This window comes from Phragmites australis, chromosome 1, assembly GCF_958298935.1.
Source record: "Phragmites australis chromosome 1, lpPhrAust1.1, whole genome shotgun sequence".
NCBI lineage: Eukaryota > Viridiplantae > Streptophyta > Magnoliopsida > Poales > Poaceae > Phragmites > Phragmites australis.
Genome location: NC_084921.1, coordinates 15,058,094 through 15,081,406, shown reverse-complemented (window position 1 = coordinate 15,081,406; position 23,313 = coordinate 15,058,094). Strand labels below are relative to the sequence as shown.

At 42.4% G+C, this 23,313-nt stretch overlaps 2 protein-coding genes and 1 non-coding gene across 7 annotated transcripts; 2 read left to right on the top strand and 1 right to left on the bottom strand.

Moving 5' to 3' along the window:
• The first annotated feature begins 428 nt into the window (after positions 1-428).
• On the top strand, positions 429-2,140 carry LOC133910938 (large ribosomal subunit protein eL29z-like). Of its 2 annotated transcripts, none has more exons than XM_062353186.1 (3): positions 429-510; positions 626-743; positions 1,866-2,140. In XM_062353186.1, exons 2-3 carry the CDS (start codon positions 642-644, stop codon positions 1,944-1,946), a joined length of 183 nt encoding a protein of 60 aa, XP_062209170.1. In that variant the 5' UTR covers positions 429-510; positions 626-641; the 3' UTR covers positions 1,947-2,140. The 2 variants fall into 2 exon arrangements, with proteins under 2 accessions (XP_062209170.1, XP_062209162.1); XM_062353178.1 differs by having other exon boundaries at positions 457-511; positions 619-743.
• On the top strand, positions 1,448-1,546 carry LOC133891212 (small nucleolar RNA snoR128). The gene has a single exon (XR_009904157.1). It is a non-coding gene; the product is annotated as a small nucleolar RNA snoR128 (small nucleolar RNA).
• A 616-nt stretch (positions 2,141-2,756) lies between the features above and the next one.
• Positions 2,757-4,849, bottom strand: LOC133910908 (universal stress protein PHOS32-like). Of its 4 annotated transcripts, none has more exons than XM_062353161.1 (5): positions 4,474-4,849; positions 4,279-4,385; positions 4,056-4,174; positions 3,738-3,868; positions 2,757-3,037 (listed from the first exon to the last, which is right to left on the bottom strand). In XM_062353161.1, exons 1-4 carry the CDS (start codon positions 4,667-4,669, stop codon positions 3,787-3,789), a joined length of 504 nt encoding a protein of 167 aa, XP_062209145.1. In that variant the 5' UTR covers positions 4,670-4,849; the 3' UTR covers positions 2,757-3,037; positions 3,738-3,786. The 4 variants fall into 4 exon arrangements, with proteins under 4 accessions (XP_062209145.1, XP_062209152.1, XP_062209138.1 ...); XM_062353154.1 differs by lacking the exon at positions 2,757-3,037 and adding an exon at positions 3,523-3,628; XM_062353168.1 differs by lacking the exon at positions 3,738-3,868.
• Positions 4,850-23,313: the final 18,464 nt, after the last annotated feature.

The window sequence follows — 23,313 nt, the reverse complement described above, 5'->3', positions numbered from 1 at the left end:
GGTGGTAGCATTATTTTGCCACTTTTGGTGTGGTGTGGCCGAAAAAGGTTCATTTTGAAAAATTATTTTCAATGATTTAATTTTAAACCAGTTTAAAAGAGCACGAATTTCTTTTAAAAAATCGTTATCTTTCCTGTAGAACTGCCTATGCTTTCCTGCAAAAAAATCCATGTTTTGGTCACTTTTGAGTTCTTGTTTCAGACGTTCCAAGAGATTTTCAGGCCCACACATTCATCAACACGACCCATTTCCAATGAGCCCACTGGGCTATGGCCGTGGCCCGTGGGTCCATAACGACAAACCCCAAACCTCGGCTTTGCGATTCGTGCAAGCCCGTCAGCTCACGATCGAACCGCCGGAAGGCACCAAGGTCAACAAGGTCATTTAGCACAGCCATCCCTCGCCTACATAAGCGTCCCATCCTCGACCCTTGCGGAAACCCTAGCCGCCGCCGCCGCCGCCGCCGCACGACCACTCGTCGCTCTCCTCTCCTCGCGAGCCCTCGCTTCGGTAACGCTCCGCCACCTTGCTCGATCTGTTCGCACGTTCTGTTCGTCTTCTCCAATCCCCACCCCAGCCCTACCTCTGATTCATCGTTTGCTTGTGCTGTGTTTCTCGAAGGAAGGAAGGATCCGGGGGAGATGGCCAAGTCGAAGAACCACACGGCGCACAACCAGTCGTTCAAGGCGCACAAGAACGGCATCAAGAAGCCGAAGCGCAACCGCCAGACCTCCACCAAGGGGGTAAGTGATCCAAGCAGCCGCCGCCCTCTCTCCTGCCGCTAATTCCTCTTCCAGCGTCGCGTCGCATCGCGCGATCTGTTTCTGTAGCTCGGAATCGTTCGTAGATGCGGCCGCTAGCTTGCACGAGAATTGCGTGGCAGCTTAGCGCCATATAGGCTTGTTTTTATCCACGGTTGCGTGCTGCTTCGCGGAAACAGAGTAGCGAATTTCTTAGGGCACGGATTGTTCTAATTCTGTGCTAGTAGCAGCGTGGTTGAAGTTAGTTCATGCTATTAGAACATTTATTGGATGAACGATTTGTGCTATTTTCAAGTATCAAAATATATCATGTTTGAGTTTGCGTATACAACATTAGTCGCTAGCCTTCAATTAAGCTTTTTGCTGCTCCTTCGCTTACATTTTGATCACTCTTCTCTCTCAGCTGTTGGTGACGTGGAGTCCTATTTAGTTGATTTTTGCTCATGTGGTGTAGCCACAATCCTGCAGCCACCATTGTTCTTGACCTGATGGTGTAAATCTCTGAATATTTATCGTTTTTTGTGGTCCCGTTGATTAGTGTATGTCTTCTGGATTCTGTAAGTTGGGAATTCTCATTTTCGACTACTTCAACATTAGTCCGGAATCTGAAAATTCCTCCAGAATTGCTGTTCTTGTTGCGCCATTGTACCTTAATGTTTTCATCTCCAAATTACCCTATTGGAGTGTTGCAATGATGATATGATACACCTTTTGGGAGCAGATCACTGCTTGATGAGCCTGGGAAATAATCTTCATTATTTTCTCCTGAGCGGTTACCTGAGCAACCCCACAGCTTTTGATTTCTTTTTGCTTTTTCCCAATCATGTTATATGTTGCATCGCAGTGTGCAACTTGTATTGTCTTCCCTGCTAAATGTGCATCATCAATAGAACTTGTATTATCTTCCCTGCTAAATTTCCATCATCAATAGAACTAATATTATATTCTCTGCTAAATTTGTATAATCAATAGGAGTTGCATTTTTCCCAAGTAACCTAAATTCCATTTTCCATGTTCTGGTTAATGTAATTTCAGTGCTTGTGCCCTTTATGCAAGTTTTTCCCTAGCACCCCTCATTTATCTTTGCTTTTGCCATGTTTGTAGATGGACCCCAAGTTCCTGAAGAATCTGAGGTATTCAAGGAAGCACAACAAGAAGAGTGGCGAGGCTGAAGCCGAGGAGTAAGATTGAAGTTTATGACCTTAGAAAAGCATGGCTTGTGTTTCCCCTGTTTTAGCTTACTTTTGCCTTTAGGATCTGGACTTTAACTAAGATCAAACTGAAATGGTATTATGTATGATCGCAAGGATCCTCCTTTGCTGCCTACGCATATTATTATGATCATTATTCCTTATTAAGGTCATGCTATGTTTTGCTTCTGTTGATTTCTGGATCATTTGTGCGGCCTTCTAATTTTAGGCTATTCGTTGGGAGGTGAACCTGTTTGAAAGGTTTCCAAGTTTTTTCTGATGTGATTCCACATTCGAGTTGAACCTGGTTGATGAGAATGGTAAATACCGGTTGGTCAGTCATTGAAGCTATCTAGGGTTTGGAATCTGTTGATAGCAGGTCTACCCACACCGATATGCCTGCGTTGTATAGATGTATAGTACATACGATTGTCAACAACTATAAGTCAAGTTTGGCGGTGATTGCTGAACGCCACGAGGACGCTTTTGAGTAGGGAGGCTGGCTGGCTGGTGGCACCCTTGGGGTTAAGATGAAATGTAAAATGCTGTCGTTTACCATGTGGAGCAGGGTTTTGATGTTGCCATGTTGGCAGAAACAATATTATGTTGTGGGAGACATGGACTGGCAAGACAAGCCTCGTCGCGGTTTCAGATTGCAGGTCATATGAGTAGTCATCACTAGTGTTTATTTCTTATATTCACCCTTAGTGGTGGTTTGTAACTCATATATTTTAACCTAATTTTATTAAACGAGATTTGAAAGGATTTTTAGGAAAGCCAGTTTTAGGTGGTTATTCTGTTAGCATTTGTCTTTAGAGTGCGTTGTTTGGCTCACAGAATTCCAAAATGAACTTTACTTTTGCCGACACCAGTGCTTCACCTTGGTGATCGGCGGAGAATCGCATTGCTGTGCACACCGCTCGGCATTCTTGGTCTTTCAGGTTCATGGTTCTTGTCAGTAGCAAAAGAGGACGGGAGTGTTGAATTTAGTTCCCGTGGTGTTCCTTGATCGAAGGCTCGAAGCCACGAGTTATCTGGTGCTTCGAATCTACCCTGCCGACTTGATGACGCCATACATGTGTTCACCTGTTTCAAGGGTAAATCGAATTAGTGGTGTTTATTGAAGCAGAAGTCGCCGTCGCCATCCCATCGTCAAAGGAGATAATGCTGTACCAGAAACTGGTTTTGCGAGAAACGAAGGGCCGACTACTGCACGACCGTGCATCCTGTATTTATCGGATTTTTCGGATCAGAAAATGGATGAACCGTGCGAAATGGTCACCTCCAAGAACACTAACGAGGAGGGAATGCAAAAATCAAATGACATCCAAAACCCTCTAGTCCTGATGAACAGATGAAGAGCACGCACCTAAGGACTTTTGATCCCTTCCCCATGGCTACGTCGCCGTCTCTCACGCGTGGCCTTTTACTTTGCGCCTGGACTGGTGCCGCTGCCTCCCCTCAGCAACCTCAGACGCTAGGCATATGACAAGTTGAGATTCCAATGGAGAGGGCTGCCTCCCCTCAGCAACCTCAGACCCTAGGCATATGAACAAGTTGAGATTCCAATGGAGAGGGAGGGAGGGGGGCATTTGATTATTTTGTCACTCTGTTATTTGATAGAGTGGTAAGTTTATCCTCATGAGAAGACCTATGGGATGCACCGCGCAATATGCACTACAAAATATAAATGAGGAAACACGTTGCCTGAAGGACTTATTCTAAGAGAAAATTGTAGTGCTTGAACAAGAAACCACAGATACAATGACTGGGTAAACATATGTACATATGTCGCAAGTTGCACATTGGCTGAGCTGCAGCATTGCCAGGACTAACTACTCCTTGGGTCTCTTGACGATGAGGACCGGGCATTTGCAGTTCTGCGCGCAGTGGTTGCTGACGCTGCCCAGGAATGCCCTGAAATGTTCAGGTTAAACGGGTGAGTATACCCTGCGATGGCCGTGAGATTCGAAAAGGAACAGAAGATAAAAATGAAATTTCTTGTCAACTTGCAATCCTTATCCGATCGATGCACCATTGAGTCCGATGCATGAATGATTATAGATAACGAACAGAAGCGAATAATCAGCACGCGGCGCCTCACCTTTGGATGAAGCCGTATCCATGGCTGCCCATGACCAGCAGGTCCGCGCCTATCTTGTCGGTGGCGTCGCAGATCACCTCGCGCGGGTCGCCGCTCTCCACCAGCGTCTCCACCTTCACCTGCCATCATCATATCAAACGGATCAGGTACAGATTTCAATTAATCGTCGAGCCAACTCAACTGGATCGAGTAAGCTACAGAGATGATTTGGATAGATACGAACATGAAGGTGCTCGGCGCAGATGCGCTTGGCCTTGTCGATTGCCGCCGCGGAGACGGCGTTGGCGTGCCTCTCCACGCTCGCCATCACGTCCGAGGTCAGGATGTACCCTGGAGCACCGAGTGAACGCATCCATGACCAGTTCACCACAGCGAAGCTTACGATTGTAACGCGCATATGTATATATTGATTACGTACCTGCGCCGTCCATGGCGGCGTAGACGGGGCGCGAGCGGCGGGCGTGGAGGAGCACGAGCGTGTCGGCGCCGGCCGGGGAGACGACGTTGGCGAGGCACCAGGACAGGGCGTGCATGCTCTCCTCGCCCTCGTCCACGGCCACCACGATGCGGCGCCCGGCCCCGGTGGCTGTAGAGTCATCAGATGCCATTGCCATGTGTGATCGAGAAGGGGAGGGGGCGATCGATGAACGAACGATCGAAGACGGACGAGACGAGGGGAGGAGAGGAGAGGAGTCTGATTTAAAGAAAGGCGAGGGGGCACGCAAGCTGCTTCTGGCTGCCTCCGTCCGTGTCGATCAGTCCCTGTGCGGCTCTGCCGTGGTTTTGGGCGCGGCCGCCGCAGGGTTTCTCTTTGAGCCCCGAGACTGCGGCAGCTGTTGTGGGGACGCGGCAGCTGTTTCGTGCAGTCTCGAAAGGTCAAAACCGGATAGCAGTGCACTGCCCGCCCACAGAGTCAAAGGTGTTGGAACAAGGTTCAGCTTACCGGAGTTAGTCGGTAACCGAAAATTCACGATTACCGTGGTAACCGATCAAAAATTTAAAAAAAATCGGATAAAATTTATTTGGTAAAATTTAAAATTTAGGAAAAAATCGTGATTTTAGTCGCTCGGTAATTACCGAGCGGTTTTCTCGAATTTTACGTATTGTTGGTAATCACCCGGTTTTCTCAGTAACTATTTGGTTTTCTCGATTTATCGAGTGGTTTTCTCGATTTTCAGTGAAGTTCAAAAAAAAAACCTAAAACTTATCTCAATCTTGTAAAATTAATAACTAATTTATCTGAGCTTTAAATCAAGTGAAACAAATTTTGTTGGTTTCCTTGTAATATGATCTACATGATAAAAGTATTTATACTCATAAAAAAATTCAAAATTTTCTGTGAGAAAGTGTATTTGTTAAACCAAGTTAAATGCATAGTTTACTCTTTGCTAATCCAAAAATCATAAAACTAATTTTGTTAGTCTTCTTACATGATCCTATGTCTTTTCAAAATACATGAACTCATGAATTAGTTATTGTAACATGCAGAATTGTGTAAATGTATTGCGACTAGATTAATTCATAATTGACCCATCACACCTCAAAAATTAGTGAAACCACCTTTATTAGTTTATTTATACTATTATTTACGTAGAAAAAATAATAGTAGACATGAAAATTTTAATTACAGTGCTGTTTCTTAACATATTCACTTTATGCTTGTGAACTTTGTAAAAATTATAGAGAAATTAATAAAACTCTAAATAAAGTGAAATCAATTTTAAAGAATCTCTTAAGATACGTTTTACACAAGAAAAATATGTGTTTGCATGTTAAACTTTTCCTTAACATGAGTTAATAACTGAGCCGCACGCTTCAATTTTTTTCATTTTTTTAAACTTCCTCCCTATAGAATATGATGCAAACGACATTATTTTTGAATTTTTGTTTTCACAGAAGGTCTTAGAATTGTGTCTAGTTTTTTTAATATTATTTGATTATTTGATTTTTTTTATTTTTTCAAATTTTTTGAATTCAAATTTGGTTACCGTTCGATTTATTTTTGTTCGATTACCGTCGATTTTTTGAACCTTGGTTGGAACTCAATGTGAAACAGTACACAGGGATCAAGTTCAATTAATTTCATTGATTAATGGTGCATATTTATACAAGATGAATAGACACTCGTTATGAATAGACATCTGTTGGAGAGATATCCCTCCCCAACATGCATGAAGACAATCGCCGGTGGCGGTTTGGAGATGATGAGAGCAACTGCAGTACTCCCACTTATCAATTCGTCATTTATATATCGATCGATGAATAACTATTTTCAAAACCACGTGAGAAAAATATGAGAAGAGTTATGATTGTAATATGCAATTCAATAACTCTTTGAAAACTCAGTGGAGAAAAATCTTAGAAGAAAATAATATGGTATATATGCTTGCATTGATAATGCCTCATTAAAAACCTTATATGAGAAAACTTGAGAGTAAAACTCATCAAGGGAAAAAGAGTGTAATATATATGATATGATGATCATAAACAAGTTATAAACTAGAGATTGACTCTCTTGAACTATGCAATTTTTGAAGTCTTTGTATGCTAATTCCACAAATATATTTATAGAATAATAAAGTAGACAATGACTTAGTGAATAAATCTGCTAGATTTTTACATGACTTTTTTTGCAAAATATCTTATATCAATATGCTCTGTGATATTTCACTTTATATGCATTTAAGTATTACAAGTAGCATTACCTTGATAGATAATTATGGGATATTCATTTTGGAATATGATTAATCATTTTACGAAGCAATACACTCATTTTATACTACAAATAATGTAATTATTTCAAAATGATCAGTGGAAGTAGCAACTAGAGTTTGCTTTTGATAACTTCTGTAACAGCCCAAATTCGTAAAACTAAGAAAAGTTAGAAACTTAGCCAAAGGAAAGAAAGGAATTTGCAAAATTAAATAATCCAAGAATCTTAGCTAAAGCCCGAGCCATTTTTGCCAGAGCCCGAGCCGGACCCGAGATGGACACTTGAGTTTAATCACCTATCACCCAAAATCCTAATCAAATCCGCAAGGTAGAGATAGAGTTAAGCTACATATCAAAGGAAGGAAGAATCCTGAAGCCATATGTGAGCTTTTGCTCAAGAGATAAGAGTCTGAGCTTGTTTGAATCTTCGGAGTCACAGTGTGGATTGCCGCCGCCACCCCTTTTCAAATCCGAGTAGAATTAGAGATTAGGAACCCCTTGTGTATAAATATGGGCCCCTACACCTTCTTCAGAACATCTCGAAGCTTTTGCCCATCTAGCTGAGGAGAAATCTACGCCCAGAGCCTATCTCTGACGAGCTCGAAGAATCAAACCACCCTTCACCGTCTCCAGCCTCTCTAAAGCTTTGCCAACACCAACGTGTGCCCTAGGTGAGCTTCCCGATCCCTTTACGTCGCTCACCGTCGATTGTAGCGTACCGTAATGCCTCGCTGGCAAGTTTTCGGTCGAGCACCGCCGTCGCCTCTGTTTCGCTGGAGCCAAGCACCAAAGCATGCGAGCCGTTTGATCTGGAACTAAGGGCCAAGATTTGATCTAGAACTTACCCCTTCACGAGTCAATCAGGTGTCACCACGGGGCTTCCATAAACCCAGTCAGCTAGTTTGCCTAGTCAACAGTGTGATGTGGCAACCGCATCAGCAAATTTGCCAACGTGTCAAGCCATGTTAGAACTAAGAGCTCAGTTAACAGCCCAGTAAGCTTTTCTTTTCTTCTTAATTGTTTTAAATGCTGTGATGACGTCATAATTGATGTATATTGCGTAATAAATAGTTTTCTAATGTAAAAATAATTCTAATAATAATAATAATTTCGAAATTAATTTTTGATAATGTTTAATAATGTTTTATAGGTTTATTTAATTTTTTAATATTTTTATTATTCAAATAAATGCTAGAAAAATTTAGAAAAATCCTAAAAAAATCATAGATGGCTTTACAAAAATTCTAGAAAATTCATAGCAACATAATTTCATCTGTAGTTAATCTTCTTAGTCCTGTTTTAATTTTTAGAAAATTATAACTTGTAAATCGTAGCTCCATTTTGACCTGTTCTTTCGTCAGATTGTCTAGAATATTGTGATCTTGTTTGTGATGATGCTGTTGTGTGATATTTGGTTATTTTTGGATCTTGGTGTTTATGTGTTATTGTGTTTTCTACGTATGTTGCCAGTAGACGCCAACATTCAGGAGGAGGCAGAAAGTTTGCAGGATCATAATTTCGAAGATCCAACTGAGTTTAGTGAAGGCAAGTTGTGCTCTTGATCATATTTATCCTAGTTTTTAAAATATTTTGTTTTATAAACATGCATGCTAATAATATGTTAGGAATCGCATGAGTTAGGCTTTACCCTGGTTTACCCTTATCATCATTGTCGCTATAGTATATGTTTTGGGTTATGGAAGGGTATATGATGCTTAGTCTTGCTTTGGGATGGTAATCATGATAATTGTTCCATAACGTGATAATGGTCATATGCAACAATGATGAAGTATGATAGAATAATTTTTGTAGAAACATGACATAGGGATTTAAGCATGTGGTATGATCGGTAGGTGATGTACGGATGGGAAAGTGGTAGTTTTGCTCAAATCTATGGACCGGTTCGTGGGGTGACTTTTCTGTCTTTACAGTACAACCACTAGCCTAGCATGAGACGGACTTAGTTAAGTAATTTACTTTACTCTCAGTATAGTGCAGATCATTTAGTGGTATGGGGAATGGAAGGGATGGACTTCCTTAGATCTGTAAGGCATAAGAGGGGGCTTCCGTTGTTGAGGTGGAATCACGCAGCGGTGAAACCTTAGCACGTAGACATGTGTTGAGAGGGACATTGTAAATTCTTTGTAGTGGATTCCTAGCGCGCACCTCGGTAGTGTGTAATACTAGTTTTTTGTCAACCAACGGATGCTCGATAAAATGGGAAGAAATGACTTGTGGGTAAAGTACAACCTCTATAGAATTAAAACTGAATATTCAATCGTGCTCACGGTAACGAGCGACACTAAAAACCTACCATGATTATAACTTGATGTTTTGGTTAGTTGGTCAACTGTGATAGGGGAAATCATAGTTAAGGGTGGTCAATCATAGTGGTGGAAACTATGATTGAGGGGTTCAACCTTATTGGATGAAACTTTAATTGAGGTGTTGGGAAGTTGTTGGTTAGGTCAAAATGGATGGAATCTTGAGGTGGTGTGTTATTCACTTAATTATTGTCATATTTTGAATGCTTTTACTTAAATGTTGTTTATGCAAAAGAGTTATTTACCTATATTCTTGTTAAAGCTTTCATATGCATACTATTTCCTTCACAACTTGCTGAGTACGATAAGTGCTCACTCTTGCTATCACCAAATACTTAGTTGGAGAAGGTATCGAGAAGTACGCTGAAGATGGATCGTTCTAAGAGGCTTTCTACATAGATAATGCATGTGGAAGAGTCGTAAAGGATTAGAGTCTTTGTAGTATGTTTAGTTTCACTGCAGTTTATTTGGTTTTTCGACCCTTGAAGGTCACTTTTGTAATTCAGTTAATTCAATTAAGTATAGATATTGTAATGATTATAATCAATGAAGTCACTATATATTGGGATTGATTCCCGGGCTCAGCATATAAATGAGGTTGGTTTGTTTCTTGAACCGGTCTTGATAGAGGTGGTATCAGAGCTAGGTTGACTTGAACACAACCTTAGATAACTGGTCAACCCTAAAAAGAGGATTTTTAGAAAGAATAAGAGCTATGCTCAAAGACCCCTTACCATCCTCTCTTCTAGTAAGGTTTACTTATCCTCCACTTGTGCTCAAACCTACAGATAGAGTTGGATCTCAATGAAGTTTGTCATTCTAATAGATTATGCCAAGGGAACTTACCAAGGATGCTATGAGCTTTACTTACTGACATGGGACACCCGAAGAAGCTGATGTGTGAAGGAACAAGGCAAGCCAATTGCATGGAATGGTCTGTCACCATCTTCATCTATGGACATCGCGTCCACAAGGGAGTATTCAGAGTTGAACGCACCTACACCAAGGAGACAAGGAGGTCCAACTTCGAAGAAGGCATATAAACGCCGCCTGTCAAGCCCTCTACCGCATGTGCCTGGACTATGGAGCAACAACTAAGGACTCGCTATACCGCTACGTCCCCATTCGTGACGACTCAAGCCCGGATTCTAGAGTTTGATGCTACTGCAATGAAGAGAATACCACACTCCAAATTCAAGTTCAACTCATCGTCACCCTGGATCAACTCTATGAGAGCACCGTGCAAGAACTGAAGGAGGTTTGCCATCGCTTGGAAGAGGTGAAGAGGACAACATGACATTTTGACACTACTTGCGTGAATTCACTCCTACACCAGTGTCGGCCCCTAAGCAAGAGAGCTTGCTCCGAACCTCTCTCCAGCTCAGGATCAAAGTACCCAAACAGTGACTTGGATGGAGAACCTGCAACCCCACCATGTCTATCAAATAGGGGGTCTCCTATTAGAATAATAGAGATCGATCAGTAGTGTCATTTAGGTCGTTCTGGAGTCTTTGGTTCTTGTGGATCTTATTGCTTGTGAGTGTCAGATGTGAGTTTCAGGATCACCATTAGGCACCTTATCTGCATCCACATCTTAGAAGTAGGGTTTGGTTATAGTAAGTAATAAATATAATAAGAGTTTTCCTAGTAAAATCAGTCTCTGCAACATAGACCCCTTCTGAGAATCTTGTGCTATCCTCTTATCTACACTCTACTATGGTAGATGGTCAACACCTGGAGCAACCTCGCACCTCCACCACCACCTCCGATGACTATGGAGCAGCTTATGATTATGCAAACCCAGATCTAAGAAGGGATGGCCCAGACAATGGCCAACATGCAACAGGCTACCTAGACTCAGCCACCACCACAGCCCCACCACCACAATCAGTCCAATTTAGGGGAATTCATGAGGACTAAGCCACCTATATTCTCCCACACCACTGAGCCATTCGATGCAAATGATTGGCTTAAGACAATTGAGAAGAAATTGTTGATTGCCCAATGCAATGATCATGATAAGGTTCTGTATGCTACACATCAGCTCACCGGTCCTACCGCTGACTGGTGGGATGCTTTCTGCAACACACATGAGGATCATGAGTCAGTCACTTGGACAGAATTCAACAAAGCTTTTCATTGCCATCATGTGCTGGCAGGCACTATCGCTATGATGAAGAAGGAGTTTTGCAACCTAAAGCAAGGGTCTATGTCACTGAATGAGTATGTCAACCGGTTTACTCAACTCTCAAAGTATGCACCAAAGGATGTTGACACTGATGAGAAGAAATATGAGTGTTTCTTTGATGGATTGGTCTATGGGATGCAAGCTCAGTTAAGCATCCATGACTACCCAGATTTTCAATATTTGGTAAACAAGGAACTAGTATTGGAAGACAAACGTTGTATGCTCGATGAAGATCACAAGAGAAGAATGGCCTCACAAGGGTAACACACAGGCAGTAACTCTCGCCCACACACCATGCTGCACCAGGGACAACAATAGTCATCCGCTCAATTTAGACCTCAAGCAGCAGCACCTCGTCCCGTGAATCAACAGTCTCGCTCCAACATAAGCTATAACACACCAGCCCTAGCCAAGAACCCTAACCCATAGGCTCCAACTGGATGTACATGTTTCAATTGCCATGAGATTGGACATTATGCTAATCAGTGTCCTAAGAGGAGGCAGAACCAGATTGCGGTCCCATTCAACTTGAACACACCAACGAAGACACATGCTCCAACTCAGAACTGCAATCAGTATCAATCAGTATCAGACACTGACACCACCCAGCAGAGTCCAACAAAATCATGTGAAGGGACACATGAACCAGGTCTCTGCAGAAGAAGCTCAGGACGCACTTGACATCGTACTTAGTATGTTCTTTATCAACTCAGCCCGTGCATCTATTTTGTTTGATTCTAGAGCCTCACATTTGTTCATCACATCCAAGTATGTGGCCAAGCATAGTTTGCCAGTAACAACTCTGAAACATAGGATGCTAATTTGCTCACCTGGTGGAGAAATAAGAGCTAGTCTCCTCTGCCCTAAGTTAAACCTTAAATTAAGGGGGTAGAGTTCCCAACCAACACTACTATAGAACACCACATATGTAGCGCCCTATCAGTGCCAGTTCAACAGTAATCGGCACTGAAGATATATCAGTACTGGTTCTTAAACTCCTGGCACTGATAGTCGCTATTAGTGTCAGTTCTTGGCTGGAACCAGCATTGATACATCCGTGCCGGTTCCAGCCACGAACCGACATTGATAGTAACTGTATCAATGCTGGTTCTAGACACGAATGGATGATAACTGAGATTGTTAGAGGGGTCATGCGTGCGCACATGCTGTGAGGTCTTGAGTTCGAGTCTTGGTTGCCGCATGCGAGCGAATATCACGTGACTTTGCGAATATTGGGCGTAGTCGGGTGGGCAGCCTCTGGCCGGGAAAAAAAATTGCAACTTTTTTCAGCCCGAAAAATGTTAAATCGAGATCGACTATCAGTGCCGGTTGGAGCCATTAACCAGCATTGATAGTGATTTTCAGTGCAGGTTCCATACCCGACACTGATAGTCAGTGATTATCAGTGCCGAGTAATCAGTGTCGGTTCAAACCCCGCCACTAATGACGATTTTGAACCGGCACTGATGATGTATTTTGGTGTAGTGCAACCTCATCATCCTAGAATCACATGGGATCGATGTGATCCTTGGAATGAACTGATTAGCAAAGTTCAAAGGAGTGATAAAGTGTGTGTCGGAGGATTAACTCCTGTCGCAGGGATCTCGAGAGACCCCTTTTTAGAGATTCGGCCGGGGGGATGATCCTGAATAAGTTCGTCGGAGAAATGAATTAGAGTAAATGCAACAACCGGTGGTGGGGGACGATTGACCTAGTGCAAAGAGAAATAAATGCACCGGGGTTTAGACAGGTTCGGGCCGCACAGGGGCGTAATACCCTACTCCTGTATGGATGTAATAACTGTCCTGAGGGATGTCCCCTGAGGATGTATCTGGTTGCAAGAAAGATGATCTATCTAAGAGCTTGAGGCTCCTTGTTCTTCGGCTGGAGCTATGCTCAAGCCTGTTCACAATGTCTCTGTTTGCTTGCTTGGTTCGTCGTGGGGCTCCTCTTTTTTTTTCCCTCCCGGTTCTTCTGGTGTGCCGACCCTTTTATGCACTCGCTGGCCACGACATACCCCGAACGGGAAGGAAGGGGTACAAGTTCCAAGACGCCATGACTGAAAAAGACGTCATCATTTCCTCTGGGTGAAATGACTGGGGCGGTGGAAAAACGCGGCGCGCGTTCGGTCACTCGTTACTGTGGACGCCCTGGCGACGGGCGCCGTTGAGAGGGCCCACCGGGCAGCCACAGAGGCACCCGGCGTGCCCACCCTGTCTTGTTCCTCTGCCACGGCAGGGCGGCAGGCGGAACGCCTTGATCCTGGCGATGTTATCCCGAGACACACCGGATGATACGGGATGGGACCCGTGCAATTAATGGCCCCAAGCCTCTCTGCCAAAGCATGGCAGGGACTGACACTGCGGCGGGAGCAGTTGGGGATGTCAGGCCGCGCACGCCCATTAAATGCGGCCTCGGACCTCTGACTAGTTGACACCTCATCGGCGGGCCCCTCGGGAGCCCTTCTGGGTCGTCGGGGCACCGAGTGCTCTGGGGTACTGTTCACCTCCCCGAGCACCCTCTCCCGAGAATGCCTACCCTTGCCCTCAGGGTACCGGGTGATCGGGGGCACTGTTTACCTCCCCGAGCACTCTCGCACGAACCTTCGGGGAACCGAGCGCTCGGGGGCTGCCACGTGCAACCCCGAGCACTCTCTCCCGAGCACTTTTGCACTGACCCTCGGGGAACTGGGCGCTCGGGGGCTACCGCACGCAGCCCCCCGAGCACTCTCTCCCGGAACTTTAGCTCTTCTGATCGTCGCGGGACTAGGGTGCTCGGGGGTGACCGGGCACCTCCCCGAGCACTTTCTTCCCCGTACTTGGACTCTGCGGGTCATCGAGGAACTGGGGTGCTCGGGGATCAGAGGCTGTGGCCCCGAGCACCTTCTCCCGGAACTTAGATTCTGCGGGTCATCGGGGACTAGAGGCTGTGGCCCCGAGCACCTTCTCCCAGAACTTAGATTTTCCTCATCCCGCGGGAGGGACCTCGCGGGATGGTGACACGTGGCGGAGGCTGGCCTGGCCTCAGACCTCAGGGACCCCCGGTTCCTGATACACCGATAGTGTGCCAGAAGGGTAGTCACATTGGAAAATGGAGAAGGCGTCAAGGTAGAGTTTGCATCAGACACACCTTTAGCAGAGGAATGCAAGCTAAACCATCTTGAAAGTGCGATAGTGGACCAGATACAAATAGTCTGTGAGTTTCCAGAAGTGTTCCCTAATGAATTGTCAGGTATGCCACCAGACTGAGACATTGAGTTTGTAATTGATCTTATGGCTAGAACTGCGCCTATAGCTAAGAGACCCTATAGGATGCCCGCTAATGACCTAGCCGAACTAAAGAAGCAAATACAAGAGTTGTTAGAGAAGTGTTATGTTCGCCCTAGTACCTTGCCATGGGGAGCACATGTGCTCTTCATGTAGAAGAAAGGTGGAAGCCATAGGATGTGCATAGATTATCGAGCACTTGATATGGAGGGTGTCCCGATCTTCACAATGTAGTATCATGAACAAGATAACTAGCTTCAAAGAAGCCAGATAACTAGCTGTAAGTAGCCAGATAATAGTGCAACTTGGCAAATAAAACTCGAAGCCAACCACCATCTTTAACCAACAACCTGAATCCAGGATTCACTCAACCACAATCTAAGTTACCAACCAATAAAACCTACAATCAAATGGAGAAGGAGCACCAATTGGGAGAAATTGAACGTCTGCTTATGTAATTTCACAAGAAAACCACAAGAGCAAAGGGGTAGATCTCTCTCTCTCTCTGAAATTGTTAGCACACAGCTAAACAGGGGGGGGGGTTGATTATCAAAAGTCTGCATATAACAGTGATACAAGGGTTATTTATACTAGGAACAACCCTCCTAGCTAGATGTGAAAGGTTGCTTAAGTTTCTTTGAAGATAAGCTAGCTGAAAGGTCTAAGTCGAGGAACCTCGCGCAGCCTGTTTAGCTTCTGGCAGTCTTCAGTAAATTGGCCATTACTCCTTATTGGGAAGTCAAAATGACAAGCTGTTTGTTGAGTATGAAAGTAGACTTGATTATCTTTCCAACCATGTGTATTATGCATGTTGAATCATCACAGGCTTGGTCACGTGACTCATGGAAGTTGAAGTAGTTGTTATAAGACTGAGGGTGTTGAAGTTTGTGGAGGCGGTCATGGCCTCCTCTTCGTGGTCATGAGGTGGTCAACGAGATCGACCGCTTGCTCTTCGTGGTCGTTGTCTCTTCTTCATGGTTGAGGATCACGCGGCACCATTTGAGGCTGATCGAGGATTCAACGACGCTGCTCAGAGCTGGTCGAGGAGCACACGATGCTGCTCGGAGCTGGTCGAGGATCACATGGCGCTGCTCGGAGCTGGTCGAGGATCATGCGACACTGATCATAACCCTTTGCATCTAGAGCAATGTCCTTCTCTTCAGGTGTAAACCTTAGCAAAACAAATATACAACATTTAAGTTACATAAAATTCTCATCAATATTAAAGTTCAACTCAGTAAGAAGCGAGATCACCTCTTGTTGTATTTTTTTTGGCACGGCCTCATGTAATCGGTCCTTTGACTGGGGGTTAAACATCTTGGTTTACATGACTGGCTGAGATGTCCGTATCAACACTTAATGATGTCACCATATAGAATAAGTACCCTTACCCAGGATCGAAGATTTGATCGACCAACTTATCGGAGCTCGAGTGTTTTTAAAGATAGACTTGAGGTCAGGATATCATCAGCTAAGGATTCATAAATTGGATATACCTAAAACAACATTCATCACCTGGTATGGATTATATGAGTTCATGGTTATGTCGTTCGATTTAACTAACGCCCTAACTTACTTCATGTACCTCATGAATAAGGTTTTCATGGAATATCTGGATATGTTTGTTGTGGTGTTTATTGATGACATACTGGTTTACTCTAAGAGTGAAGAAGAACGTGAAGAGCACCTAAGGAAAGTTTTGGGAAAGCTTAGAGAAGAGGTACCATTTCTTGGACATGTTCTATCTTCCGGAGGAGTTGTAGTAGATCCAAGTAAGGTGAAATATGTGTTGAATTGGAAATCACCTACCAGCATTACAAAAGTGAGAATTTTCCTTGGTCTAGCAGGCTATTACCGATGTTTCATAAAAGGATTCTCGAAGATAGCTAAGCCACTCACATAGTTGCTAAAGAAGGAAAAGAGATATGAACGGACAGGCGCTTGTGAAGCAAGTTTCAATGAGCTGAAGAAAAAGTTAACTACAGCCCCAGTGCTAGTGTTGCCAGATATTCAGAAGAACTTCGACATATACTATGACGCATCTCGACAAGCTCTTGGATGTGTATTAATGCAAGAAGGTCATGTTCTACCTTTAGAGGTTTAATAGAGGAAACAAAAGAGTAATGCTCACAAAAATTAGCTACTCAAGATCTAGTAGAGACTCCCCTATTAATGTCACCAAGGATGTTATCGGTGGGGTGATCTCTTTGTGCACTTTGATAGATTCTTCGGTGTGGAACTTGTGATTGAGATTCAACTTCATCTTATCCATCTTGATCTAGAAATATTTTGGAGACATCTTTATCTTGAGTTGAAATAGGTGGCTCCACTTGAGTTGATGAAGATGGTTGATTTGAATCTCCTTGAGGCTCTTGTGGTCTTATTTTACCAATCACCATTCTCTTGATTGTTTCTCTTGGAATTTCTTCATCATCTACTGCATTAACATCAACTTGATCCACTTGAGAGCCATTAGTCTCATCAAATGTTACATCATGCGCGATCTCAACAACGCCGGTGGTTTTGTTGAAAATGTGATATGCATAAGCATTTGATCCATAACCAAGCAAGAAACATTCATCTACTTTAGATGCAAATTAAGAGAATTTTTGCTTCTTGTTGAGAATAAAACACTTACTTCTAAAGACACAAAAATAAAAAACATTTGGTTTGTTACCAGGAAGGAGTTCGTATGGTGTCTTCTTCAAGAGCCGGTGGAGATAAAACCTATTTGTGGCATGGCACGCGGTGTTGACGGCTTCCGTCCAAAAATGATTGGAGATCTTGTAATCATCAAGCATTGTTCTTGCTGTCTCAATGAGTGTACGGTTCTATCTTTTGGATACTCCATTTTATTGAGGGAAGTAAGGTGCTGAAAACTCATACTTGATTCCTTTCTCATCAAGAAATTCTTTAATTTGAGTATTCTTGAATTCACTCACGTTGTCACTTCTAATTTTCTTGATCATCAAGTTGAACTCATTTTGGGCTCTTCTTACAAATTTCTTGAATGTTCGTTGAGTTTCACCCTTATAATGCAAAAAAATACCCAGATGAAACGAGAATAATCATCAACAATAACCAAGCCATATTTGTTACCGCCAATGCTTATATAAGCAGTAGGACCAAAAAGATCCATGTGAAGTAATTTCAATGGTCTTGACGTTGTCATGATGTTCTTGGCGGGATGTGATGCTCCAATTTGTGACATGCGCTACAAATCCTATTTCTTAAAAGAAACATTTGTTAGTCCCAAAATATATTCTCCCTTTAGAAGTTTGTTTAGATTCCTCATACCAACTTGGGCTAGTCTATGATGATATAACCAACTCATGCTAGACTTAGCCATCAAACAAGTCTCAAGGTTAGTTTTATCCGATGAAAAATCCACAAGATAAAAATTATCTTTCATATGACCTTGAAGACTATTGAGGAGTCATCTCTTCTAAAGACGGTCACATCAATATTTGTAAATAGGCAATTGAAACCTATTTCACAAATTTGAGATACAGATAGCAAAATGTAATTCAAGAATTTCACAAAGTAAGACATTAGATATGGAAAGGTCATTTGAGATCGCAACTTTACCTAAACCCCTTACCTTTCCTTTACCATTATCACCAAAAACAATACTCATGTGACGATCCACTTGCGTCAATTGATGAAAACATTTATTTATCTCTGGTCATGTGATTTGTGCAACTGCTATCAATTATCCAAAATTTTCCACCGGAGCTATAGTCCTACAAAGTATATCAAGTTTTAACTTTAGGTACCCACACTTGCTTGGGTCCTTTCACGTTAGTCACAAGTACTTTTTGTACCCATATGGATGTTTTAATAGAAACATGTTTATTCCTAATGCCAAAATATTTAGCAACAATTCTACCATGATGATCTTTTTTAAGCACATATATGCATCAAAAGTAGCTTAAGGTACATAAGTATGGTTTTGGATACTTTTGGCTTTGACAAAGTTGATGAAGCTTGCTTTTGTACTAAGGTTTCAACCTTCTTTCCCTTAGAAGGATAGTATCCAAGACCTTCATGGTTGAAGTTGCCTTTTTTATAACCAAGGTATTCCTTGAGGGTCTTACTACCCATATGACACTTTAGAAGGCCATTGTGAAGGAGTCCCATGAGCTTCTTATTTTGACTTGCTAATGCTTGCATAGATTTAGGGTTAGTAGCATTGGAAACTCTTTAATGGAAATTGAAAAGAAATGTAGCCCTAGTTCCTTTGGAAATGGTAAGATCTTTGGCACAAGAAGAAGGGGCGACCCATATCATCTTGACTTGGTTATGCTTCCCCTCTTTTTTTAAGAATACTGAGTCGGGTTCTTCTCCTACCAGTATCGAATACATGCTGAACAAGATCTTCTTCATGGAAACCTGCTCGATTTAGATCGGGAAAATCATACATATTTTACGAAACCATGTGCTATGGCTCGAATCCATAGTCAATCCTATTTTCGATAGGACCGGTTGACAATTGAATCCAATTTTTCCCATTATTTTACTATTCATAATAGTGCGGAAAGAAAGCCCAGAGGAACAGTGGCTTGGCCTTGAGTTTCTCGCCCCTTTGCCTTAGGATTCGTTAATTCTCTTTCTAGATGGGATGGGCGTCATTAGAGGGGGAAGTGCTATTATTGACAATTTCAAATTCAACTTCTAGATTTTTATGAACTTTATCAAAGTAATTAAATTTCTCTTGAAGTATTTCATTTGAGCTCTCAAGACTAACATTTGAAGCTTTGGCTTACTCAAGCATTTTAGTCAAATTTTCATATTTTTTCTCCTTCTCTTTAGCAAGGGCATTCTCGAGTTCAAGGTTTCTCTCTTTTTCAAAGATGAGCAATGCATCTTGCTTCTCGAGAGTTTCCTCTTGCCCTTCTATTGTCTCAAGTAACTCACAACTCACACATGCTAGATAAAGATATTTTACTTAAATCATCTACTAAGTCATCATTACTATCGCTATTACTATCATGCTCACTAGAAACATCAATAGCATGGGCTTTGGTAGTAGATGATACCTTACGCCCTTTTGCCATGAGACAAATGAGTGACTCATCGTCTCTTGAGTGATGAAAGAGCGACTTGGTTGGTGGAGTGGTTGCGAAGGCAAAGGTGGCAACACCTTCATCCTCATCGGAGTCGGTGTCGGAGTTGTTGGAGTCCCACTCTTGACCAATGTAAGCTTGGCCTTTGTAGCTCTTCTTGCAGTACTTATTCTTGTCCTTTTTGTTGTACTTTTCTTTCTACTCATCATCTTTCTTGTCCTTCTTGTTTAGACACTCGACAATGAAGTGACCCAGTTCGTCACACTCATAACATTTTCTTGATGAGAGCCTTCCCTTTGTCTTACCGAATGTCTTCCTTCTACCACCCTTGTTGTAGCCACTCTTCTTGAGAATTTTCCTAAACCTCTTCACAAAGAGTGTCATGTCTTACTTGTCTTGGTGATCTTCACTTTCATCCTCACTTGAATTTGATTTGGTTTCTCTTCTAGCTTTCAAACCAAGATCTTGTCTCTTTGAGCTTGACCTTTGGTTGTTGGGATTATAGACTTCCTTGGATTCTTGTTGCATCAAGTCATGTGCTAGAATCCTTTCAATGACATCATGAGGTTTGAGTGTGTCTAAGTCTTCTCGCTCACGGATGAGAGTCACCAATGTGACATTCCTTGGAGTGATGTCTCGAATCATTCTCTTGACTATGATGTTGTCAATCATCTCCTTACATCCAAGCCCCTTGATCTCATTCACGAGTAGGCTTAGGGCCTGTTTGTTTCAGCTAGAGATTCTGAAAAGCAGCTTATAGAAGCTGGATTGTGAAAAGCTGAATTGTAAAAAGCTGGATTATGAAAAGCTTTTAGGTTGTAGATTCTAAAAAAAATTTATGGACAGTTTAGTAAAATGAACTTTCTCAATCTATCAAAAGCTGAGAAAAACCAGCTTCTCAGATTCCCACAATCCAACCAGCAGATTTTAAAAAGCTATAACCAAAAGCTGTCTGTTTGTTTCAGCTTCGGATTGTAAAAGTTGAAAGCCACAATCCGAAGCTGAAACAAACAGGGCCTTAGATGGTTGTACATCTCACTTGGTGTCTCTCCATCACCCATGGTGAAGTGATCCAATTTGCTCCTCAATAATTCAATCTTTGATTCTCAGACGCTTGAAGTGCCCTCATGGGTGTCACAGAGTGTGTCCCATATCTCCTTGGCACTCTCGAGCCCTTCCACCTGGTTGAAATCATCTCCACTCAAGGCGCTAAAGATTGCATTTACAGCTTGAGCGTTCTTGTGTTCGTTGGTATCATCTTCGGGGATTGGCTTGCTCAAATCCTGCACAATGTAGCCATTTTCCACTATACACAAAATAGAGGGGTTAATAGATTGCAAATGTATTTTCATCTTATGTTTCCATGCAGCATAATGTGTACCATCAAAGTATGGTGTTCTATCAGAAGAACTAGAAATGTAAGGAAATGATGCATTTGGATAATCATATAAAATTCTAGCTCCATCTCCCTTTTCTATTGTCTTAGATCCATCACCTTTCTCCATCATCTCAAATTTTCCAAGCAGTTAAGCCTAATTGGGGCCATCTCGAATTCTCCAAGCAGTGAAGCCTAATTGTTTCAATTAGGCTCTGATACCAATTGAAGAATCGAGAGAGTGGCCTAGAGGGGGGTGAATAGGCGCTTTTTCAAACAACTAAATCAGAAATGCAGAAGCAGGTCGGATCTTTTGATCTTGAATCGGATGCTCTGACTGAAACCGGAAGTCCCGATTCAAAGGACTGGAACTTTCAATTTACTGAAAATAAACCTAACTAGATCTAGACACAATGATGAGATATGCAACAAGATGCTAGAGCAAGCAGGGTATAAGACTACTCAATTTAAATTAGAGCTAGCAATCATGAAGCACAAAGCAAGATAACAATCAAATTTCTCGAAATACCATAAGAGGTTAGAGATAACCAATGGAAGGGAGACTCAACGAATTTATTTCCCAAAGTTTAGATCCTTGAGGGGATCCTACATCTCTGTTGAGGGGCACAAAGTCGGATCCCTTTCAACCCTTTACCTCCCGAGGTTGTACCAAGCACTTCTCGGCTCAACTTGGTATTATTTCCCTTTCCGAAGTAGAATCTGGCCTTCACAAAGTTCTCACAGTGCACCACAATCGATTGGGGCTCGTGAGTGACTCCTAGCCATCTAGGAGACCTCAATCTTCAAGAGTAAGAAATGCACACAAAGCAAGGCTCGGAGATGAACTCAAGTGCTCAAAGATCAACTCAATTTTACTTTCACTCAATCTCTCACTCAAATCCCTTTCACAAGGTGAATCACAAAGCTATGGAGAGGACAGGTGCTCTTTTGGTGCTCTAGAGATGTTTTTCTTGTGCAAGGAATCAACAGCCCAAAATGAGAGGGTGAGAGGGGTATAAATAGGGAACCCCCACAAAATAGCCGTTATGCTCAGATTCAACCCACATTGGAACTTCCAATATCCCAGATCAGAACTTCTGATGTGTACAAAATACCAGAATATTGGAACTTCCGATTCAACCAATCGGAACTTCTGATTCAATACATAGCACTAATCGAGAACCCTAGGTTTGAGAAATCGAATAGTCTGACCACATCAGAACTTCCGATTCATTAATCGGAACTTCTGGTTCGACCAGAGAAGAGAACCTGAGAGCTTCAAATTCCTAAATATTGTAAATTCCGACTCAATCAAAACTTCTGATCTATAATCGGAACTTCTGATATGACAAAGTCTGTTTAGCCCGGTATTCGTGTTGTGACTTATGTCTCTCATCTAACCATAAGATATGAGCACTTTGAGCACTGAGTCATGACTAAGAAATGTCGCAATGCATCCCTCTTAATAGTACGATGTTTTTATAAACTTGATTATAAATAAAAGAGTGCATCACACATAATATTCACGCGATGTCTTTTTTCTTCATTATTAAGGGTCGCCAATGTCATTTCCTTTACATTATTAGGACTTTCACATGTTCACATGCTCAATTGAACACATTAGTCCCTTATTCGATTGTCGTCAATCATCAAAACCCACAACAGGGACCTAGATGCATTTTTAGTATACTCCCACGGCACTTGATTCCCTTCATTCATCACTAGGCTATTAAAATATGGATTGTTTCAGTCCGCAGGGACGTGAATATTGTCCTCATCATATGAGATGTCATATTTAGGATCTTCCTCGTCTTCCTGCTCCACATGTTCAATTAAACCAGGGATTAGTTCTCCCTCGTTTGCCTCACCAGTTGGTTCCATCGGAACGGCCAAAGACTACCCGACATCTAGTTCTCTAACCTCGTATTCCACTATTTCATCACCCTCCTCCTCCACATCACCTCCACCCTGCATCTCTCCAACTCCCTCTTTGTACCTCAATTGCACAAGAAACATAGGTGCTCAACCTCTATTAATTACATCTTGTAGGTATCTCCTCCAAACCTCGATTTCACTAAGTAGCTATACCTCCTAGTAAACACCATCAGTCCTACGGTTGGTCAAAATGCTAATAGTCATCTCTTGTCGCTCGGGATATATTTTGAAACCGCGCATTAACCGATTGAACAAATGTTCAACAGTCTTCTATCTTGGTGTAGTTATACCATTTTCCATTGAGTCAAACATCGATAGATCTACCCCTTCCATACTATAAACAATGTCCCTTTCTCAATAAAAAAAAATCATGAACTATCACTTATCTGACA